The sequence below is a fragment of the Trachinotus anak genome, unplaced genomic scaffold (genome assembly GCF_046630095.1).
Source record: "Trachinotus anak isolate AG129_WGS33_773 ecotype Australia unplaced genomic scaffold, CSIRO_AGI_Tana_v1 ptg000013l, whole genome shotgun sequence".
NCBI classification, from domain to species: domain Eukaryota; kingdom Metazoa; phylum Chordata; class Actinopteri; order Carangiformes; family Carangidae; genus Trachinotus; species Trachinotus anak.
In genome coordinates, this window is record NW_027273864.1 from 3,844,168 (window position 1) to 3,864,177 (window position 20,010).

Below are 20,010 nucleotides of genomic sequence, written 5' to 3' on the forward strand. Positions count from 1 at the left end.
GCTAGCTAGTTAGCCTGATAATCAGGCCGACATTAGCTGTGTCTGACAATCACATGTGACCATGACTGTCGCCGACCGCTGCTTTGCTGACTTGACTTGAAAACGTACATCTTACTTTCTTGTGTGCCTCCTGTGTTGTGCGACAAGGGAAGTAGACCACCACTGGCACTGATTATGTGTCCTCCTTCCTTGGTCACCATTTTCACAAGTTAGAAAATATGTTATTGGTTCCTCCCGTTCCCCTACTAAAAAAGCAAGTGTGAGTATGGATGTAAGCAAATTGAGAAACAGCAATTGCATTATTGCTAACTGCTTTCTGTTATTTGTTGTTTTTGTTTTTTGAATATCCACTTCTTCTTTTCTTAAACTTAACTAAACTGATGATTCCATAACCTTAAGCACATATTTATTATTGTTACTGCTGGTACACTTGTATTACAGTTACATGACGACAAAGGTCTGTTATATCTATAATTGGTGCACTCCTATGGGTTGAATCCAAGGGTAAGGACAAATGATCTACAGCATACAACAAAACTGAGCACACCCCTGTTCACTAACACTATAATATTAAATGATTTAAAACTATACCATCTTATAAGAATTGTATTATTAATAGAGCATCAGTGGCTACTGAACATAAGCTGAAACACAGCTGCAGCAGTGGTTAAGTGGTACGGGAAGAGTCATTCTACCAATCACAGAAGGCGTAGTGGCCGTCCTCGAAAATTGATGCCACGCAAAATCACTATTTCTGGAGCCTTTTAGTGAAATACAGACAGGTAAGTGCTCCTGACATGGCAGGATAATCTGTGTGTTTCACAGTAATGTTTCAGTGACTGGTCAGACAGCGTGAAGGACACTGCATGAGGTCAACCTCTACGCACGGCATCAAAGGAGAAAATCATTACTCGCAAAATGACAAAAGCTGCAAGATGAAACTTTTTCAGAGAACATGTAAAGAGGTCTGACGAATGCTGGCAGTGCATTCTTTGGTCAGATGAAAGCAAAATAAATGTGTTTGTGGTGGCCCTGGCCAGGACCAACACAACGACTGCACAGCGCTGACTGTGAAACATGAAGGTGGGGCTGCATGAGGGAAAAAGATGTACGGGAGATGACATTTACAGATGACGCTAAGAATGCAAGATGTCGCCGAGAAAGCTTGGCAGGAGAGGAATGTTTCAACATGGCAATGATCCCAAGAACTATATGTTGTTTTTTTATTAGTATTTTAAAGCAGAAGGTGGAGCAACAAACCCCTCCAGCAAAGAGCAGGTGAAAAGGCAAAACATCTCTCCACAGATGGAGTGGTGCAGGACTGGTATCATCTGAGTCCAGGAAGATCAAATCTGTCATCAGAAATAAAGGCGGACATACAAAATATTTAAAAACTAGAATTAGAATCGACCTTCTATTATGGTTTAATTAGTCTGACTCGATGGAAAACAACAACAACCTGCAAGCAAACAGCCGACACACTGAAACTAGAAATTTTTGATGAAGATTTGGATCGTGCAATCTTACAGTCGACATATTTCTTTGCTGTTTTTGAGTTGTTTTCTTTGCAGGGAATCAGACATTTTCATGACAGTGCTCACAGAGCATTTTTCCTCACAGTAGAATAATAGCATCCAGACCATTCTCCAGCACTGACACAGCGATGTGGAGGTAGATCTGGCTATGAGAGACTAAATCTAAATAGTCAAACGTTTCTGTTTTCAAATTAATGGACCTCATTCTTAGGATTTGGCTAAAAACAAAAAAAAATTGTATCAAATGGACAGAAATTGTACTTAATTCATATTTTGGTTATATTGATGAAGAGTGTTCTGTGGTTGTTGGAGTTCCTGATTGTTACTTTTTTGCTTAATTACCTGTATAACTTTCCCATTCTTTCTGTGGTCCAGTTCTGGCCTGAAGCCTGGCGGATGGACAGTTTGGGTCATTTTTTTACTGTCTCTGTTTTCGAATCCAAATCAATGCCGCTAATCTGGGTTTAGTTAAAAACATGTTTTATTGCTTGTGTGACATCTATTTAGTTACATCGCTGTATAACCACATGATCTTAAATGAATGTAAAATGAGATTTATTTTTGTAAAGATTTAGATTTCAAACTGCATAATCCACTTTGCCTGTGAAGTTAGTGATCGTTGAGATTGGCAGAGTTATATAAGGTTGTGACAGTTGTTGGTGTTCAGTTGTCCTACTGTGGAAGCAGACATTAAAGTGGATCGAGTTGTCTGGATGAACTTGTCCTTGTGCACAATCCACATGTAGATTGATTCAGTAAGAAATAAGTTAATAGTTAATGCTTAGAGTAACCAGTGTTAACTGGGTGAGTACGGTGTTATTATAAAATAAGATCCACCTTACAACAAATTTACTTCAAGAGAAAAAAAAAAAGGTTTACCTCCCACAGAGTTCAAACACAGTTGAGACAAATCTCTGGTGAAATAGTGTCAGAGGATTCAAACCTGAGTGTGTGTGAGTGTTTGTGTCACTTATGTTTGTGTGAATGTGTGTGTGTGTGTGTGTGTGTGCTCTCACTGGGCAGCTTTCCCTCCCCGAGGCTGCGAGCGCGGGTGTGTTTCTGGAGCCTCGGTGTCATTTGCCTCCAAACAGTAACAATGTTGTTGATCAGCAGTTGTTTGCAAACCGCCAGGAGGATGGAACTAATTTGATCACTCACTATTCCCCCATCTCTCCCCCCCTGGAGACCGTTTCAATTTGAGCTCTGTATACGTTCTCGAAAGCAGCCCGCCACACGTTGATTCTGACAGCAATTATGAATATTGTGTTCCACTCAAGTGGTCGTGAGCCGGGGAATAATGAAGTTCTCACCAAATCATCTGTTCCCTGAATCACTTAACTGCATCTTCATTAGGAACTAGGAAATCATAGAGGGAGCGTACTAGCAGCTAAACGGTGGTCGCTACATGACAAAGAATTACATTTATGGGCTTAAAGTCCTAAAAAACTGACCCTAAATCACATGGATTATAAACACAGCTGGGTGTTTCATGATGGTTTGCATCATAGTCCTTTTTAGTGGCTTTTTTAGTTTTTTAATTTAATAAGACGGATGGACAGTATGCCTCAGGCCGGCTCTGGCTGTTGATAATGAATGTATCAGCAAATTGTTTTCTTTTTTTTAATTTATTTATTTTTACAATATCCACTTATTTAACTTGTTTATCGTCACAACATGTTTTCAGACAGAGCTGTGGAGGTGAGACCTGGTCTCTGGTGTGACCTCGACCACCCCCAGTGACTCTGGGAACAACATTGTCTCTGAACATGATCCACCAGTGATAGTTTAGTAATATACTGTATAAACGTAATGTCCAGGAGGCAGGGCTACACATGCAAACCATTCACATTATAAGACAGTTTAATCTGTTTAAACTCTGTGTTTAAACTTGCAATTTTCAGTCCATCCACTGACTTAAATGATTAAATGTTTAGTGGATAAAATGCCCGTACTCATTACAAGTTCCCACACGCCAGGTGATTTCTACAAACTGTGTCTTTTGTCAATTTCCAGTCATATAAAAAAAGAGAAAAAGCAGCAAATCCAAGTGAATCTTTTGCATTGTTCTTGAAAGAATTATTACAATTAACTGTGTGTTGAAATAGTTGATTAATTTTCTGTTAATTGACGAACTGATGAATATTTCAGCAGTTGATATGTTTTTGATATACTAGCTATTTGAATGAATGTAATATTATTTACAAACAGCCGAACAGAATAATTAAAAGACTGAACAAAGAGACAATTAAAATAATATTTTCAGCTGTTCTCATGAAAAAGCCTCCATCTTTTCAAGGGAGTGGAGACAATTCATTGTTTCAAATATTTAATAAAAAGAACAACATTGGTTAAATAATCATTGGTCATATAGTTTGTAAGGAAGCTAACACTGGTCGAACCCCTTTCCCACAGCAGAGTGTCAGTTATTCCCACCTGTCGGGACCTCAGGGACCCAGGGCCAATGAGACTGCTTCACCCTGTCAGAGACCGCCACGCACAGCTGTGTCTCAGGAGTTTCAATGACCTGTGTGTGTGTGTGTGTGTGTGTGTGTCCACCTCTGCGTATGTGCATCATATGTTCAAAGTGGAAAATACCAAAAGTGAGGAGGAGTGACAGCAGAGAGGAGGAAGGTACTGACAGCTCGGAGAGAGGACAAAGCCCCCAGCCCCTGTGTGTGTGTGTGTGTGCGTGTGTGTGTGTGTGTGTGTGTGTGTGTGTGTGTGATGAAATAGATAAATATATAATAGACAAATATTAAATCCTCCTTGTCGCCTGCTGCTGTCTTCCTCTGATATTTCTCGCCGGAGCCAAATTGACAGATAACTATCACATTATGAGGCTCACCTTCTCTCTACTCAAGCCTCACTTCTCTCATTTTTTCATTTCTGTCTTTGTGTTTTTATTCTTTCATTTCACTTCTGCTCCTTTCTCTTTCTCTTTCCGGCTCTGTTCCTCGACTCTTTCCGCCTCCCTCATCCTCTCTGACTGACAGGGAGGAGAGTTTGCTGACAGCAGAGTCAAAGAGGCTCCGAACTCTCCTGCAATCACTCAGTGACTGAAGGAGCCAATAGCTGTTGTCTGCGTAAAGGAGAGGTGATGAATTAGAAGACCTACCTGAATCACACACACACACACACACAGAGGGAGAGTGCGCTATATATCACTTCAGAGGCCATTATAATGATTCACATTAATTTCGCAGAGACTTATAGTAACCCCCTCCCCTTACCTAACCTTAACCTTAACTTAAACTTTACCCTAACCTTAAGTCTTCACCCTAAAATTAAATGCTGTGTTGTCTTATGTTGTGGTCATTTCTGCTACACTGTCCAGGCCAGTGGTGAAGGAAGTATTCAGATAAAAGTACTAATACAACCATGTAAAAATACTCCCATTCCAAAAAGTCCTGTATTGAAATGAATGTGAGCAGAATCAAGAAAATATATCGAAAGTAAAAATCCGTGCTAGAGTTTATTATTACTCATGTATTGATGTGTAAGCAGCAATTCACTGTTGTAATTGGTTGAGGTGGAGTTCATACTTAAGTATTTATACATAGGGTTGCAACTGTTGATTATTTTCATCATGGATTAATCAATTGGTTTATAAATCAAAAAAAAAAAAAAACAGCAAATTTTCTTTTGAGAAGCTGAAACTAGGAAATATATATTTGGGTTAATTCTATAACAATGCACCATTTTTTAAAATCAACTATTCATATGCTTTGTTTGTACAATCTCAATTTGTATCTAGAAACTATAGCTGATAAATGCAGGGTAGTAAAAACGTATTTCTTCAATATTTCCCTCTTAAATATGGAGCACAAGTATAAAGTAGCAAGTGCCTCATATTTGCACTCAAGTACAATAGTTGAATAAATTCCACCACTGACCCAGCCTTAATACAGAGGCATCCAAAGCTAACACAATTTGAACATAAAAAAACACTCCAGCCAAAATACTATGGAGCATAATCCTTTCTCTTGTGCACCCAGCTCTGACTGACAAAGCAATTTCCTAAATCTCATCATTTGCTCTGGTCATGATTTTATCTTTACAAAAGGAAATAAATCTGAAGGCCATAATAATCTGTGATGATAAATATGTGAAGCTGCCAAACATATTGTAAGCAGTATAACAACACTAGGCTGGATAAAACCAGTTCACTCTTTTAGAAAAAAAAATGCAGCAATTAGCATATTATCTCCTCATTGTTGATGCATGATCAGTGGTTTAATTAGTTTTGCCTGATACCTTTTTGGTTTTTTAACTCTCTATAAAAATGTATGATTTTCTGAACAAATTAAGTGTGATATTGACAACAATAACAACATTTAAATACTGCAGGTACATCCAGGGTGATGTGTTAGCTTTAAATTTTATATTTGAAATAAAGAATGAAAACATTTGTTTATTATTGTTTCACCAATATAATTTGGTAAATAACATTTTTCTGATCTGTCAAATTTTCTGCATGGTCTAATTTTAATATGACAATATGTCCCATACAGAAATGTCATATATGACATATTTGTCCCAACTGGATATGTTGCTATATATATATGTCACATATAAAAGGATATATTATCATCACATCTATAATTACTCTGGATATATGAAGATATATATTGTATAACATTGCGAAGATTTCTGCTCCCACTATATATTTAATTTATACAGGCATGTTTATTAAAACAACATACATAAAACAATTTGATATACTTACATATATTTTTCTTATAAATGTAAGAATGACCATGTCTATTTTCCCACTCTGGGAAGCTTTAGGAGCCCATTGTATATTACATCAACATACTTTTACATGTTTTTATTTACTATGTCCATATGTGTCAATATAAGTATATATATTTTATTTTTTTTACAAAAGAAATATTTTTATGGTGTGAGCTTTTCTCACTGTTTTGAAGTGGGTGTGGCTTCACTGGAAAACTGTGATGTCATTTATTTGTTAATTCAGGATCATTGAAATAAAAACTGTGATAATGGTTGTGGGGACTGTTTAATTATGTTGCCAGGCCACTGTCAATCAAATCTGATCAAACCACAGTGCCACAGTCCACTACTGCTGAGTTATACCGAAGATGTTTATTTCTGAACTTTAATTTTGATTGTTGCTCAGTTGGTCCTAAACATTTTATGAGAAATAAAATTAAGATGTGAAGGCAGAGTTTTCAGGGGTTTTAAATTTGGACTAATATATATATATATATATATATATATATATATTTATATATTTATATATTTATATATTTATATATATATATTTATATATTTATATAAACACAATATTTCTACTTAATGTTATGGTGCAGTTAAAAAATGATGGAGACTTGTGTTTGGATATTTTACTCAGTGCAAAGGATGAGGAGGAAATACAGCATTTATACAGTGGAACAATTATTTTAGCCACCTTAAGCTTGACTTCAGGGTGAAATAAAAGGATAAAACTATATGTTAAGGGATTTTTTATGTGGTCACTTCCAGTTAATGTGTATTTTCTGTTTCCTACACATAAATCACATGAAAGTATCAGAGGCACAGTGCAGTTCACAGAAGAGGAGGACATGCTGTGGTCCATTGACTGAGCAGGGGAGCGAGCTAACCCACATGTACACACCAACCCCTCTCTCTCTCTCTCTCTTTCTCTGTGTGTGTGTGTGTGTGTGTGTGTGTGTGTCAGGCTTGGATGAGCCGACTGAGCTGAGTAGATGTGACCAGCCTAAGTGTGTGTGTCTCATATCAGTGTGTCCTCGATCGCTCTCACTGTATGGGGCACTTTAGTCCATTCTTTACTGGCACTGGGAGGCACACACACACACACACACACACAGACACACACACACATACACACACATACAGTACACACCTGCACACATGTGTGCACAGCTACAGACACACACACAGACTCAGTGTTTTGATGTAAACTCAATTGGACGAGGGGTCCAGTCAACTACTCCACCAGAGTCTTTCTCCCTCCATCCTCCTTTCTTTTTCCCTTCGTCTTTCATTGCTTCGCTCCCTGTGACACTTTTAACGGCATGTCACGCAACCCTGTGCTCACACACACACACACACACGCACACACACACACACATATATACACCATGTCGTGATCTCAGCCAAAGCTCTGCACCTTTGTCAGGGGAGAACCACTTAAGCACGCTCATATACACACACATATTCACGCACATTCATGTCTGATTTTTTTTCCCCCTCTGCACACACAAGTCTTCACCACTTAAGCCGTCTTCCTTTCACCATCTCGTGCCCACCCCTCCTCTCTGTGTCTTGTCTAGTCTCGTGTGTGCGTGACTGTGGCTGGCTTTGGCGAGGATGAATTAGCACAACGACCCAGTTTGGTGCCAGAAGAGACAAGAAGTCAGCAGAGGATATATTGAAGAGCTCTTTTCTTTTTTTTCTTTTCCCCTTCCACTGCAAATTCACTTTATGCTCTGACTGCAGTGATGTAATAGTAGTAAAATAAAGGGTAAAAACATCACCTACTGAGAATGATCATAAAGCAAATTAGCTCTATTTTCAGATGCATCATATCTCTATAACCTCAGGTAACTTCCGTCAGTGTGTTACATTTAAATCGGCACTAAAACGTGGATAAAATCTGTTGCATAAACAAAATGTGACGCGAGGTGATTTTTCTCTCTACCCTTCCCTCTGCTTTCTCTGTTTTGCATTTCTGTGCTGACGCTAATTGCCTGCAGCTAATTATAGAAAGTCTGTAAGTGGCCCTCTGAACTGGACACACACACACACACACACACACACACACACACACTTACAAACAGATACACATACACTCCTCTTCCTACACGTTTAAACACATTTTGACAAGGAGGCTCTCGCTGTCCAAGCAAGAGGGTGTTTGCTGCCGGCCTCAGATTGGAAACACCACAAAAGAGATTTGTGAGAGTGTGTAAGTGTTGGGAGGAGGAGGAGGAGGAGGAGGAAGACGAGGGGGGGGTGCAGGCGAACCGGTGTTGCGTGTCTCGTTCAGCTTGTTTAGCTGACAAACTGCTTTAGCGTTTAATTATCCATTGCTTTGTGATTAATAGATTTTAATTACAGTAACCCATGGCAACCTGAAATATGCACAGGTCTTCCAATGAGGTCACCCTATCAAAACCCCGTGACGAAAATTACGAAAGACAAAAACGAACAGAATGTGGTTAAAAATAACAAGAGGACGAAGAATCTTTGCATGGACGGCTGAACGATGCAGCAGCGGCCTCAGTATTTACCTACCTGAGAGAAATATTAGACCTCAGAGAAGCTGACCAGACCCTGAACTTCTCCTCTTACTGACATGAGCCACAGCCAGAGCTTCAAACAGACTCTTTGATTCAGTCGAAAGGTTTGAACTATTCTCAATTCATGTTATTTCGAAGGCTTTTTTTTTTTTTTCCATTCTGCTGATGCCCCAAGCTCAGAGGAAACTTTCACACAGTTACGTAAATGAGCAACTCTGATGCTTATGTGAATATTTTTCCTACTGAGAAAAGAAGATGACAAATCTGATTTAAAAAAAAAAAAAAATCACACTGCCTTTGAATCTGGTTCACTTTGGTCCACTATTTCTTTAGCGGTGCGATGACCAGCACAAGGAACTGTTGGACAGTGTGGGAATTTCCCTGACCTTGAATTTCACTTTGCCCATCTGTGTGGGATTTCGGTGCCCAGTGCAGAGCACATGGTGCAAACAGGTGGGAGGTTCAGTCAGATCAGGCAAGTTGTTGGTATTTTTGGGTGGAAAATGTGTCTCCGAACCGCGTCTGTTTCTACTGCGACGTCAATCTGCTGCCTCTTTGGTGATTTTTATCGACAAGGAGAAACTAAATATTTGGAGCACATGTGCAGAAATAAAGGAATGGTACTTAAAATGCAAACAAACAATATTAACTGAATTAATTTCATTTTTTATTTCATTAAATTCCTACAGGCACCTAAAGGCAGCAGGACACATGCAGTATCTTGATAAATCTGCAGCCTCCGAACTGAGAAGTGTCAGAGCCCAGTGCAAATAACACCAGGCTGCTCCAAGGCAACCACACACACCTCTGCACACATCAGACTGCTCTGGCATTTTGCTCTGTATGAAGTTTTTTTCAGAGATTCTTGTTTTATTCATATTTATTGTTAAAATATGATGTAACCATTTGTGACATGAGATTAAAGTAGATTTAAGACTGAAAACACATCTGTTTGATGTGATCATATTAAAAGCTTCACCACACTGTTTTAACTTTAAAAAAAACCAAAACCATGTGTGGTGCATGTGTTCACTGCAGCGTCGACGGCAGACAACAATATGATTGCCTGTACAAGCTTCCTCGGATGTGAAGAGCAGCTGTTGTCGTACTTCACTATGACTGGCTCGGCTGCTTCAGAGCGATGGGACAGTGATGGGAAGTGGAAGCAGGAGATAACCACTTACTCACATCGTTGAATCCTCACATTACTTCAATTGAACTTCTGTGCATTTTTTCACAGAAACAGGGCTGCGGATTTTCTCCCTTATCACTTACAACATTGCCTCTAGTGGGGATATGTTTGTGGCCCTACAGACATGAGGAACAACAGCTGAGCAGCAACCGATAACTCTGTCAGTGTACGTACTGTAACAGCATGTCAGGACTGTTAGAGAGAGACGTGTGGAGACTGGGACCCTATCGTTGAGGCATGAATTACGACAGGAATCAGAACAAACTGCAGGCATCACAACAAAACGGCCCAAAGACAGTGAGCAAACAGCAAACTGATGTTTTATAATCCACTTCACCAGGTTTTAGGGCAAAGCAACAGTTCAGCTGAAGTTCACCTCACTCTGATGAAGTTCACTCCCCTCCAGCTCTCTCTGGAGAGTTTACACTTTGTGTTGCCACTGTTTTATCCACTCTTTAACATCTTTTCATTCTTTCTCTTTTTCACAGTGTAGCTCAGCAAGGCTTAATGAATGTCTGGTTTTGTTTTGGTAAAGGAAGACCTGAGAATAAAATCTCTCCTCAGCTTTAGTCGTGACCATAACTGGACATTATCTGTCATTACTGTCCTAACCCTACAGTTCACTCACTTTTTAATGAGAAACTGCCAGAATACATGGAGCAGGACACAAACAAAAACACTATTTTAACTTATTTTTCACTTACACACTGCACATATCCTGGCAACTGAATGATCTTGCATGATTTCATAGATTGCTTATGTAAAACATATGTGTGTGTGTGTGTGTGTGTGTGTGTGTGTGTGTGTGTGTGTGTGTGCGTGTGTGTGTGTGTGTGTGAATAGGTATAAATCAGTATATGTACATATAATACATTTGTGTATGGGAGGAATCACCTCCTTGACAGCTCCCACACTCAGTATGTGGATTGAGCAGCTTTTAAATTCAAACTAAAGTCGCATATCTACAGTCACAGAGACCTGAGGTCCATCCTTGTTGCCTTCACACCACAATCAAACTGCGCCAGATTTCTCTGTGTGATTGTTTGGTTTACACCGGAGTTCAAATTTTGCTTTTGCACAACCTAAGGAAACTGACCGAAACTGGCCGAGTCCCTGGAGTTATCTGAACAGCACCAAACAGGGCAGGTGTAAAAGCATCCTCGGTTAACTTACCCACGCAGGAGTCTCTGTGCTCCTCGAATCCGGCGGAGCACACACACCTCCCAATGGGCACCAGCCACTCTCCCTCGGCGCTGCAGTACATCTTTGGCGTGTCCCTCTCCTCGGCATGATCCACACACTGACCCCTGACCTCCACCAGAGAGGACGAGTCGGCGCCCGTCACCACGTCGGTGAACACGGCCAGGTTGCGGCTCACTCCCACACAGCGTTTGTAGTAGACCCGCACTGAGGTGAGGGCGATGCAGGCACCGATGTCCTGGAAGGCCAGGTAGAAGCCCCGTCTGTTCAGAGGGCCCACACCTCGCACCTGTGAGGAGACATGAGCAGTTGACACTTCATCTCACATATTTTAGGTCATCACGGGGGTGTTAATTTCTTTTTGACAGCAGTCTGAGTCTGTGTGTTCATGTCACTCTTTGTTTTAGGGGTGTACACCCAAACAGGATCCAGCTGGATGTGACAACAAGGTGAAGCTCGAAGCCAAAGAACAAGGAACAAAGCTGCTGTCTTAACAAGAATGCACGAAAGCATGAAAGGCCCTGTTTGTGTGCTGCCACAAAGCCAGCAGTGGTGCACACAAAGTCGCACGGCAAAGGTGGGCTGAGTGACACAGCTCTGCCTTCTTTATGCAGGATAAATGATGCCACTCCCACAACACTGTCAGACTCATGATGGGCTTTATCACAGAGATATTGTCTTCTTCATTACACACATTCTTCCTCCCTGTGAAAACCTAGTGCCTATAACCTTCAATGCAATGGGGGCGGTAAAACTAGAGTCAAAGATTACGGTGTGCTATGCTACTAGCAGCTAATGTAGCCTAGAGCTGCTAGCCTCGAGCAAAGATGAGGAGCAGGCTACAGAGGCCTCAACTAGAGACCGACTTGTGATGAGATTGCACCAGCCACGAAGACCACAACATATTGATGTACTCAATAGTTATCACTTCACTTTATATGAGAACTCAGTCCTTGTGGGTCAGACCACACCCATCTTTGGATTGTGATGTCAGCTACACCCCTGTAAAGTTTCGTGACTGCATCTTGCGCAGTTAAGATGCTATCATGGTGATAACATCCGCAAACTGAAAGACATACACACCTGTCAAAGTGCTCAAAACCACCTCTGTGGTAGTCCACATCTACAGTCAGTGTCTCCAGGACCAGATTTTGTCATGATGACACACACACAAACTCACTAGGTGAAAACACTACCAGCATCACCGTCACAGCTGGTACACAACTTAACTAATCTGCCTCATCAGGACTGTGTGGGAGTGATTTCATCAGATCTGCTTTTGACCAAACATCACACCTGCTGTCATCAGGTTCTGGTTCAAATGCTGGAGGTGTTTTAGATCCCACTAAGAAAGAGAAGTACAGAAAACGCTCCTGCGAAATGACCAGAACTGATCTCATTGTGGAAGAAAACAATGTGCTCCTGTTGCACCCCATTAGTGAGATAATTGTGAACACCAGTTTTCCAAACCTTAAATCGCTGATTTTTATTTTGAGGTACAGAATAGATTTGACCTTTTCTAGTCTCTAAGTATTTAAATGTTACAAAACCATTGGAAAAACTCACAACTCATAACATCAAGACACTGCCACATTCAGAGGGGCTGTAAGACAAAAAGGAAACTGCTACCCTGAGGCATAAGGGAACTGCACAATTTTTCTTTGACGAGTGAAGCTGTTGTGCTTCACTGACCTTTTTATGTTCTGTGGTGACTATACTGTCACTACATAGTAAATGTACTTCTGTGCACTTCAGTACTGTTGTACACAATATAAAGAACACAGGACACATGGGCATATAGCATATTTATGAAACCTTCATATAGGAAAACTTACTGGAGTGTGGTAAGTTCGAACTAAAAGCTCAAACTGTGGTTGCTAAACAAAACAGGTGGAACAGTGTGAACACAGCCTTAATTTCATCTCTGGACTGGTGTTTGGTGTTGTGCTTTGGCAGCAGACATTAATCAACTGCTCCACCTCCAACAACCTGGGAACATGGATGTTATTACATTTTTATATGTTTGTTTTTTGTAAAATCATGTCGCAGTTGATCTTGTTTCAAGGTACTTGCACTGATTCAGCACATTATTTTATAAGTTTGTTGTGGAAGCATCTGAAATTATGAGGACGCCCTATTTTGTCATCAATTTTACTTTCATGTATTTTGTTACCATCACAAAAAAGTCAGCCTTAACAGAACTCCATTAATCTCTATGGGCTGACAGAAGCTTCATGATGTTAGCACAGTTAGCTTGCTAGCTGATGGAGCTTGTTAGACTAAGACTTTAAAACGCGTGCTCACCCAGTTGAGCTACCAGGGTGCCTCACTGCCGTCCCCATTTGGAGCAGGCACTTTAACATGTATACAGAACACAGAGCTTGTCAATCTACTGCATACTGAGGATATAATTCATGAATGAAATGATGCGTACAAAAATACAGGACAAATATGGAACGCAACATTTTATTTTCAAATCCAGGACAATCCTGTATTATAGGGGACTGGTGGCAACCCTCCTTGTAATGATTCATTTTGTAATTTGTAATGATAGCTATAATGACTCAGTTTGTGTTCACACTGTGTGACATCCCAGAGGAGGCAGAACAGGAAGAGACAGACCGACCTTGGCTGAGGTTTTCGTGGATACTACAGTATCCACTCTTTTTCTTCACAGAGTGGATGTTATATTTCCTCTGTAGGCGCACTGATGTATGGAAAACACAGTGTCTACACGCAGGAACACCGTCACTAGTGCCTAATTAGTAGCTCTGTTTACAAACTGAGATGATGGATTGAATAGATTTTTCAGCGTCAAACTGACTCACCAAGCTCCTGATATACGCATCAACACTGTGTGCTAATTAGATAGCTAATTATGAGCCTCGTGGATCTTTCTGAGCTGTTACACGGATGTTTTTGTTGCTATTTCAGATAAATGACAGGAAATAAACATATGTTGTGTAATCAGAGGAGTCAGTTTTTTTTCCTGCACTGTGGGCTATCATTTTTCAGTTATGGACACACATGGTTTCAATTTGTTTCTTTAGGTGTAATTTTTGCTACCAGGAGCCAAGCATAAGGCCAAACATAAGGAAAAGGATAGATATATAGATATATAGATAGATAGAATTAATGTTTAAGAAATATAAGGACATTGAACAATGAATTATAGTCTTTCATATCTTAATCTTTGCAACAATATTAAGATATCAATAAAAGTGTAGTTCCACTATCCAGCATCAAATGCAAAGCTGTTATAAATATCAAAGTATTTCCCATGATACTGAGCCCTGCTGTTTGCTTTCTTTCACAGATCTGCAGAACCGAGCGCCAAACAGCTTCAGTGACAAGACTGGAGGAGGCTCTCCGGGGCCATGGATGTTTCCAACATGTCTTGAGATCTTATGGAGGTGTATGTGCTACGAATTGGAATAAGCTTACCATCCAAAGTGGGAAATTGCTTCAAAGAGCCTGCATCTAACTTTTCCTTGTACTATCAGTCAGTATTTTGCTGTTGTTTATTGCTGTAGCACTTACCTCAGTGTTGAGTTTAAGTCTCCGGACTCCCAGGTCCACCCCCGTGAAGCTCTCATCAGCAGCAATGGTGTCAATCTTAATGAACTGGTTCTCCCGTATGGCCGAGCCCGCCGCTCTGTCAGACTCGTAGTAGTACAGGTTGAAGGTTTCCTAGAACAAACAAGAGTAGTTGGAGTCCTGTGTGTGTGTGTGTTCATTGCAAAAAGCCTCATTCAGACTGGATTTATTTCTCCAGGAGAGATGAGGTGATTTTAAAAATTACCTGCACTGGTCAGTGATTTTAATCCTGCCTGGAGGGCATGCTTGTATAATTTTTCACCCCCACTGCAGTAATAACCACAGCCAGGTTTACTTGCTGTTTTTCTGTGAGCTGGTCCTACTGTAATTTAAATCCCATCTGGAGCGACATGGAGTGAGGATGTTAACATGGATCTTTAATTGTTTTTTTTTTTTCTGCATGCGGTGCTTAGTGTGAAATTTGACTGAAAATGAAGGAAGTCAGAAATGTTTCATTTATCTGGACGCATGCTAATACCAACATACAGCATAGGCCTGTTTGGGAACCATCAGGGGAGCAAGATTCTGTAAAAGCTCAACAAATGTGCCGCTCTAATGTCAGCTCCTCGTAGATACTCGTATTCTACTTTAATCCCCTCTGTTTAGCCTGTATGCGTTCACATCGTGGGAAACTGGCACCATCAAACATGTGCCAAACAATTAGCTGTTTCTGTTTGCAGTGTACCCATGGATGTACAGAGCCCCCTTGGGAGGCATTTGAACGTCCATGTTTAATATAGAACGCATTATGTAGTTTTCTGTTGGTTAAAATGCTTTCTGGAACAATTAGTGAATGAGGAGCAGAGTAAATATTTTATTTACCCACCTCCTCCTGTAACATTTATCCTGTCCGAATGGAGCTTTCATATCTCCAATGTCAAAGAAGTGTTAACACAACCTGGGAATGTTACAGATTGACTGAAACCACCTCAAGGGATGGACTGAGACATATTCTTTACAGATGTTGACAAGATGTAAATGCATCCATCTCTCCAAAAAGCTTATACATAACTATATTCCATCCATATGTTCCATATATTCCAACTATAACTATGCCAGTATGCAATCTAGACAAGTGGACACTTTTTAAATTTAAGTTGTGCATTTACAACTACAGTACAGAAATATGTAACTTCCTGAGTAAAATAAAATACTCTCAAACATTCGAAAGAGATTTTCCACCTTTACATTATTTTGGTCACGTTCACACTACACTGCATTACCCATGAAGCAGCAGTACATCAAACTCCCCAAATGTCACAAAAGTCTTTAAAGCAAAAATTGTACGTTGATGTTTTAAGGCCACAGTGAAGATTGTGACGGTTGTGATTTTTAAATATGAAATGTTTATTCTAACAGATTAGGATTTACATTATACACATCTGAGAACTTTCACCTTTGTCACCTTTGTCTGCTTGTTGTACACATTTCCATCCTCGTCCCCCCCAGTGTTACCTTGCAGGTGCCCAGTACTCCAGGCATGCTGTTGCAGTCTCTCAGGGTGAACTTGACCTCAATGTAGATCCTCCTGGCTCCCTCTCGGGGGATCCAGCCCGTCCTCAGCCAGTTGTTTTGGCTGGGACTCATCACATTACAGACCTGATACAGAGAAACTGTTGTGATCAGCAGCAGCAATATCATCAATAAAAACAAGCGTACAGATAACAGTCATTAAAGATGCTTTGTGTGGGTGTTGTTTCTCAAGATTTTAGACTTTTGTGATTCTGTTTGAGATATGGATCTTGCCTTCCTCCAATAAGTGGTCTATTTATTTACATGGCTACATATTCACAAGACTGACTATGAGCTGGGTCTTAGTTACCATGGTGTACAATGTGTTATGTGTTTGTGTTTTTTTTCTGGGAATTTGAAGGTCTTAGCAACTTGGTGGGAATTTATCTCATACAATTCCAAGGCTGATTCTAGTTATTATTATTATTATTATTATTATTATTATTCAAACAATTTACATTTAAATTAATCACTAAAAGAGAAAGCTTTGACGTGACATTTCTATTTTTATGTTGGTAAATTATAGACCAAGTTATAGACCATGGGGGCAAATAATAATAATTTTCATTATCACTTAATTTGATTATTATTAGTCTGTACCAAACAATCATGTTCCCTTACGTCTGGAGAATATGATGTTGTAGCAACACTATGCTTATGGTGCACAACAATGCAATGCATTGTTAGCACACACTTTACCTTTATCAAAAACTTGCAGTTCCTGCTACTTGGCTATTGCACTTGGCCATATTTTGATTGAGATTATATTTTCATTGATTGTGCAGCTGTAACAAGCTGTCAAATAACTTATTTTGTCCATACAACAGTCAGAATGTCAAGTTAAATTTACTATCATAGAAAACAATGAAAAGCAGCAAACATGAGTATTTGAAATGCACTTAAAAAATTAAATGTTAAAGCCAACAGTTGACTGACTAGTTGATTAATCAGCTCATCATTTCAGCAGCAATATAGCCAATCTAATTAAACAGTGAACTGATTAATTATATTGTCTATAATACAGAGTTTCACTGGGACCAAAGTGATTGCACTGGAGTTCATAATAATTATTGACATAATAATTGATTCTAATAAAACATTCAACCCCACTGCACACTGAGAACATTACCGACCTGGTAAGTGTGGATGGGACTGAAGTACTCGTCCATCTCGTTAATGGCATCCCACTGTGCAGAGAAAGAGAGAGAGGGTCAGTCGCATGTTCACACGTCTCCACGTTTTTCAGATTCATATTCAGCAAATCACTCAGCTGCCGTCTATATTTCCCACATGATTATCTGCTCCTGTGCGTCTCCCTAACCGCATTGGAAGATTATTGGTTTTGACTTCAAATGAAACATGTGACGACTCCTGTCACACAGGCGGCCGTCATGCTGGTGTGGCAGGTGTATGGTATGCTATATTTGAATCTCTCAGAAGACCAACAGTATGGTTTTCTAAACCTCATTATCTATATGACTTTGGAGGACAAAATGTAGAGATAGTGTTTTTGCATGAGGCAAAAAAAAATCCACCTTTTCATTCACTTTCTAATGTTCATTTAAAAACAGATTGTTAAAGTGTCTATAAACACGGTTAAACTGGGATTACTGCCTGTTTTGAATATACTGATGTATTCCACTCCAGTGTTGGGGTGAGCAGCAGTTAACACATGCAATCATGTGTTCTACATTTCAGCATGTTGGAATTCACTTAATGTGATTCCAACGGGACACATTTCCCTTTAATGAGATGCCCCTCATGTATGTGATTAGGTTTACATTGTTTGCTGAATGCTGCTGGCGGCCAATAATAGAATTACGAGGAGGAATGGAGAATGAAACATGCTGGTATTTCTAAACGTGTTAATGTGCGTTACACCTCCGTGCACCTACTGCTTCCTGCACCAGGAGAAATCGCAGGAAACAGTCTGTTCCGCTCCCCCTCTGTGTGTATTATGAGGAAATATAAGCTGCACACCCAAAAACCTCTATCTACACATGCCCAGAACATTCCCAGATTTTATGTAGTAGGACACACGAGAAGATTAAACTCAAAATTCTGATTTATTTGAATGCATCAGTAGGTAGGTACACAGGGAGACTTGCAGCGTAGAACAAGATGATTGAAAATAACCTCTTTTTTATCAACCCCACTTCACATACCAGTCATCTATTTTTGCACCAGTTTTCAAAAGCAGTACAAATATAAACAAGACATTTACATATGCATGCATTAGCATTTCGTTATGGATGGATACACTTGGAGCTGTATAGTTAGTTGTCACTTAACTGAATAAATAGTCAAATCTGTCAGTCAGCCTTCAGACATCTGTCCAAATCAGTTTATAGAGAAGTTGAAACACTAATTGGATACATGTCCAGTACATCCATGCTAAGTTTGGTTCTTGAGCTTGGTTTTGGCTCAATTTATGAAAAGGTCAAGTCATTTGTAGCATAAAACTGACTGTATGCTTCTTCAGAAGTCAGATGGTCAAAGAAATTCATCTGTCAACAGCCATTGTATAATGTTCTGTAACTGACAATCCAACATTCATACCCACTTCATGCTTTGTCTGCACAGGTGTGTAGAGGTATGAAAGGGACCAGGGTGTGAACTTTCTGCTCTGGATCAACCGAGAGCAACCCTATGAATCTCATCCAGGAGAAGGTGTCTGAAGATGTGCACTGTTATCCCCAAGTTCCACACAATAATCGCTATAAATACTTTTGACATCTGAGGCGATAGGACAGCACTTCATATGCACCGGTTCTGCTACAGGGATTTCCAGTGGATTTCAGTCCACCACTTAGACTGAAATATCTCAACAACTTAACAACTAGCGGATGGATTGCAGTGAGATTTTGTACAGACATTCATGGTCCCCAGAGGGTGAATGTTAAAGAACTTTTCCTCCAGTACCATCAAGTCAAAATTTAATTTGTCCAGTACTTACGTTTTTCATTAAGTACCTGCAAAACTAATTGACATAGCCTGAGCTGTACTTTGTGTTTAGATCTAATTAGCAAATGTAAGCATGCTAACATGCTAAACTAAAACCACATGGTAAACATTATACCTGCTAAACATCAGCATGTTAACGCTGTCATTGTGAGTATGTTAGCACGCTGACGTTTGCATTTGGCTAAAGGCATTGCTGTGCCTGTGCACAGCCTCACAGAGCCGCTGGCATGGCTGTACGCTTGTTTTCATGCTAGGAGGTTCCTCGCCCAGTCAGTGTCCCAAATCTCTACAACAGTGGTGGTGAGTAAAATGTCAATTTGGCAAAATACAAACAAAATTAGAACCAGGTTTAAAATGCAATTCAAGTGCAATTTCCCTTTATGCACACATTGCAAATTCAGCCAAGTAAAGCTGCTTTCTTTGCTCTTCAACATCTTATTTCTGCATAGAAACATTTACACTCTCTTCTTGCGATTGTCATTGTTAACTGTAAATCCAGTTGCACAGTTATACATTACATTTTCATTTCAGGAGGAAAACCATATCATCCCTATTTGCTGCTGTATTAGAAGTAGCCCACCACAGCTCATTCAGAGAGGAAATAGATAGTCTGTCAACTGGTTTATTCATGGTAACATGGAGACTCAGTTGCAGGGTGTCAAAAGTTCATGCAAACAGCTTAACCCAAACTGCAGAGAAATGGGCATTTGAGAGCAGCTTTCTT

The 20,010-nt window shown here is 39.9% G+C and overlaps 1 protein-coding gene across 4 annotated transcripts in view; it reads right to left on the reverse strand.

The window, feature by feature from the left end:
* epha8 (eph receptor A8) overlaps positions 1-20,010 on the reverse strand; it is a 118,544-nt gene that overhangs the window by 46,000 nt on the left and 52,534 nt on the right. For all 4 annotated transcript variants that reach the window (XM_071494222.1, XM_071494221.1, XM_071494223.1 and 1 more), the window contains 4 exons: positions 17,456-17,509; positions 16,266-16,409; positions 14,754-14,903; positions 11,187-11,502 (listed from right to left, as the gene is read on the reverse strand). In XM_071494222.1, the coding sequence (XP_071350323.1) occupies positions 11,187-11,502; positions 14,754-14,903; positions 16,266-16,409; positions 17,456-17,509 (664 nt within the window). The remainder of the gene's footprint in view (positions 1-11,186; positions 11,503-14,753; positions 14,904-16,265; positions 16,410-17,455; positions 17,510-20,010) is intronic.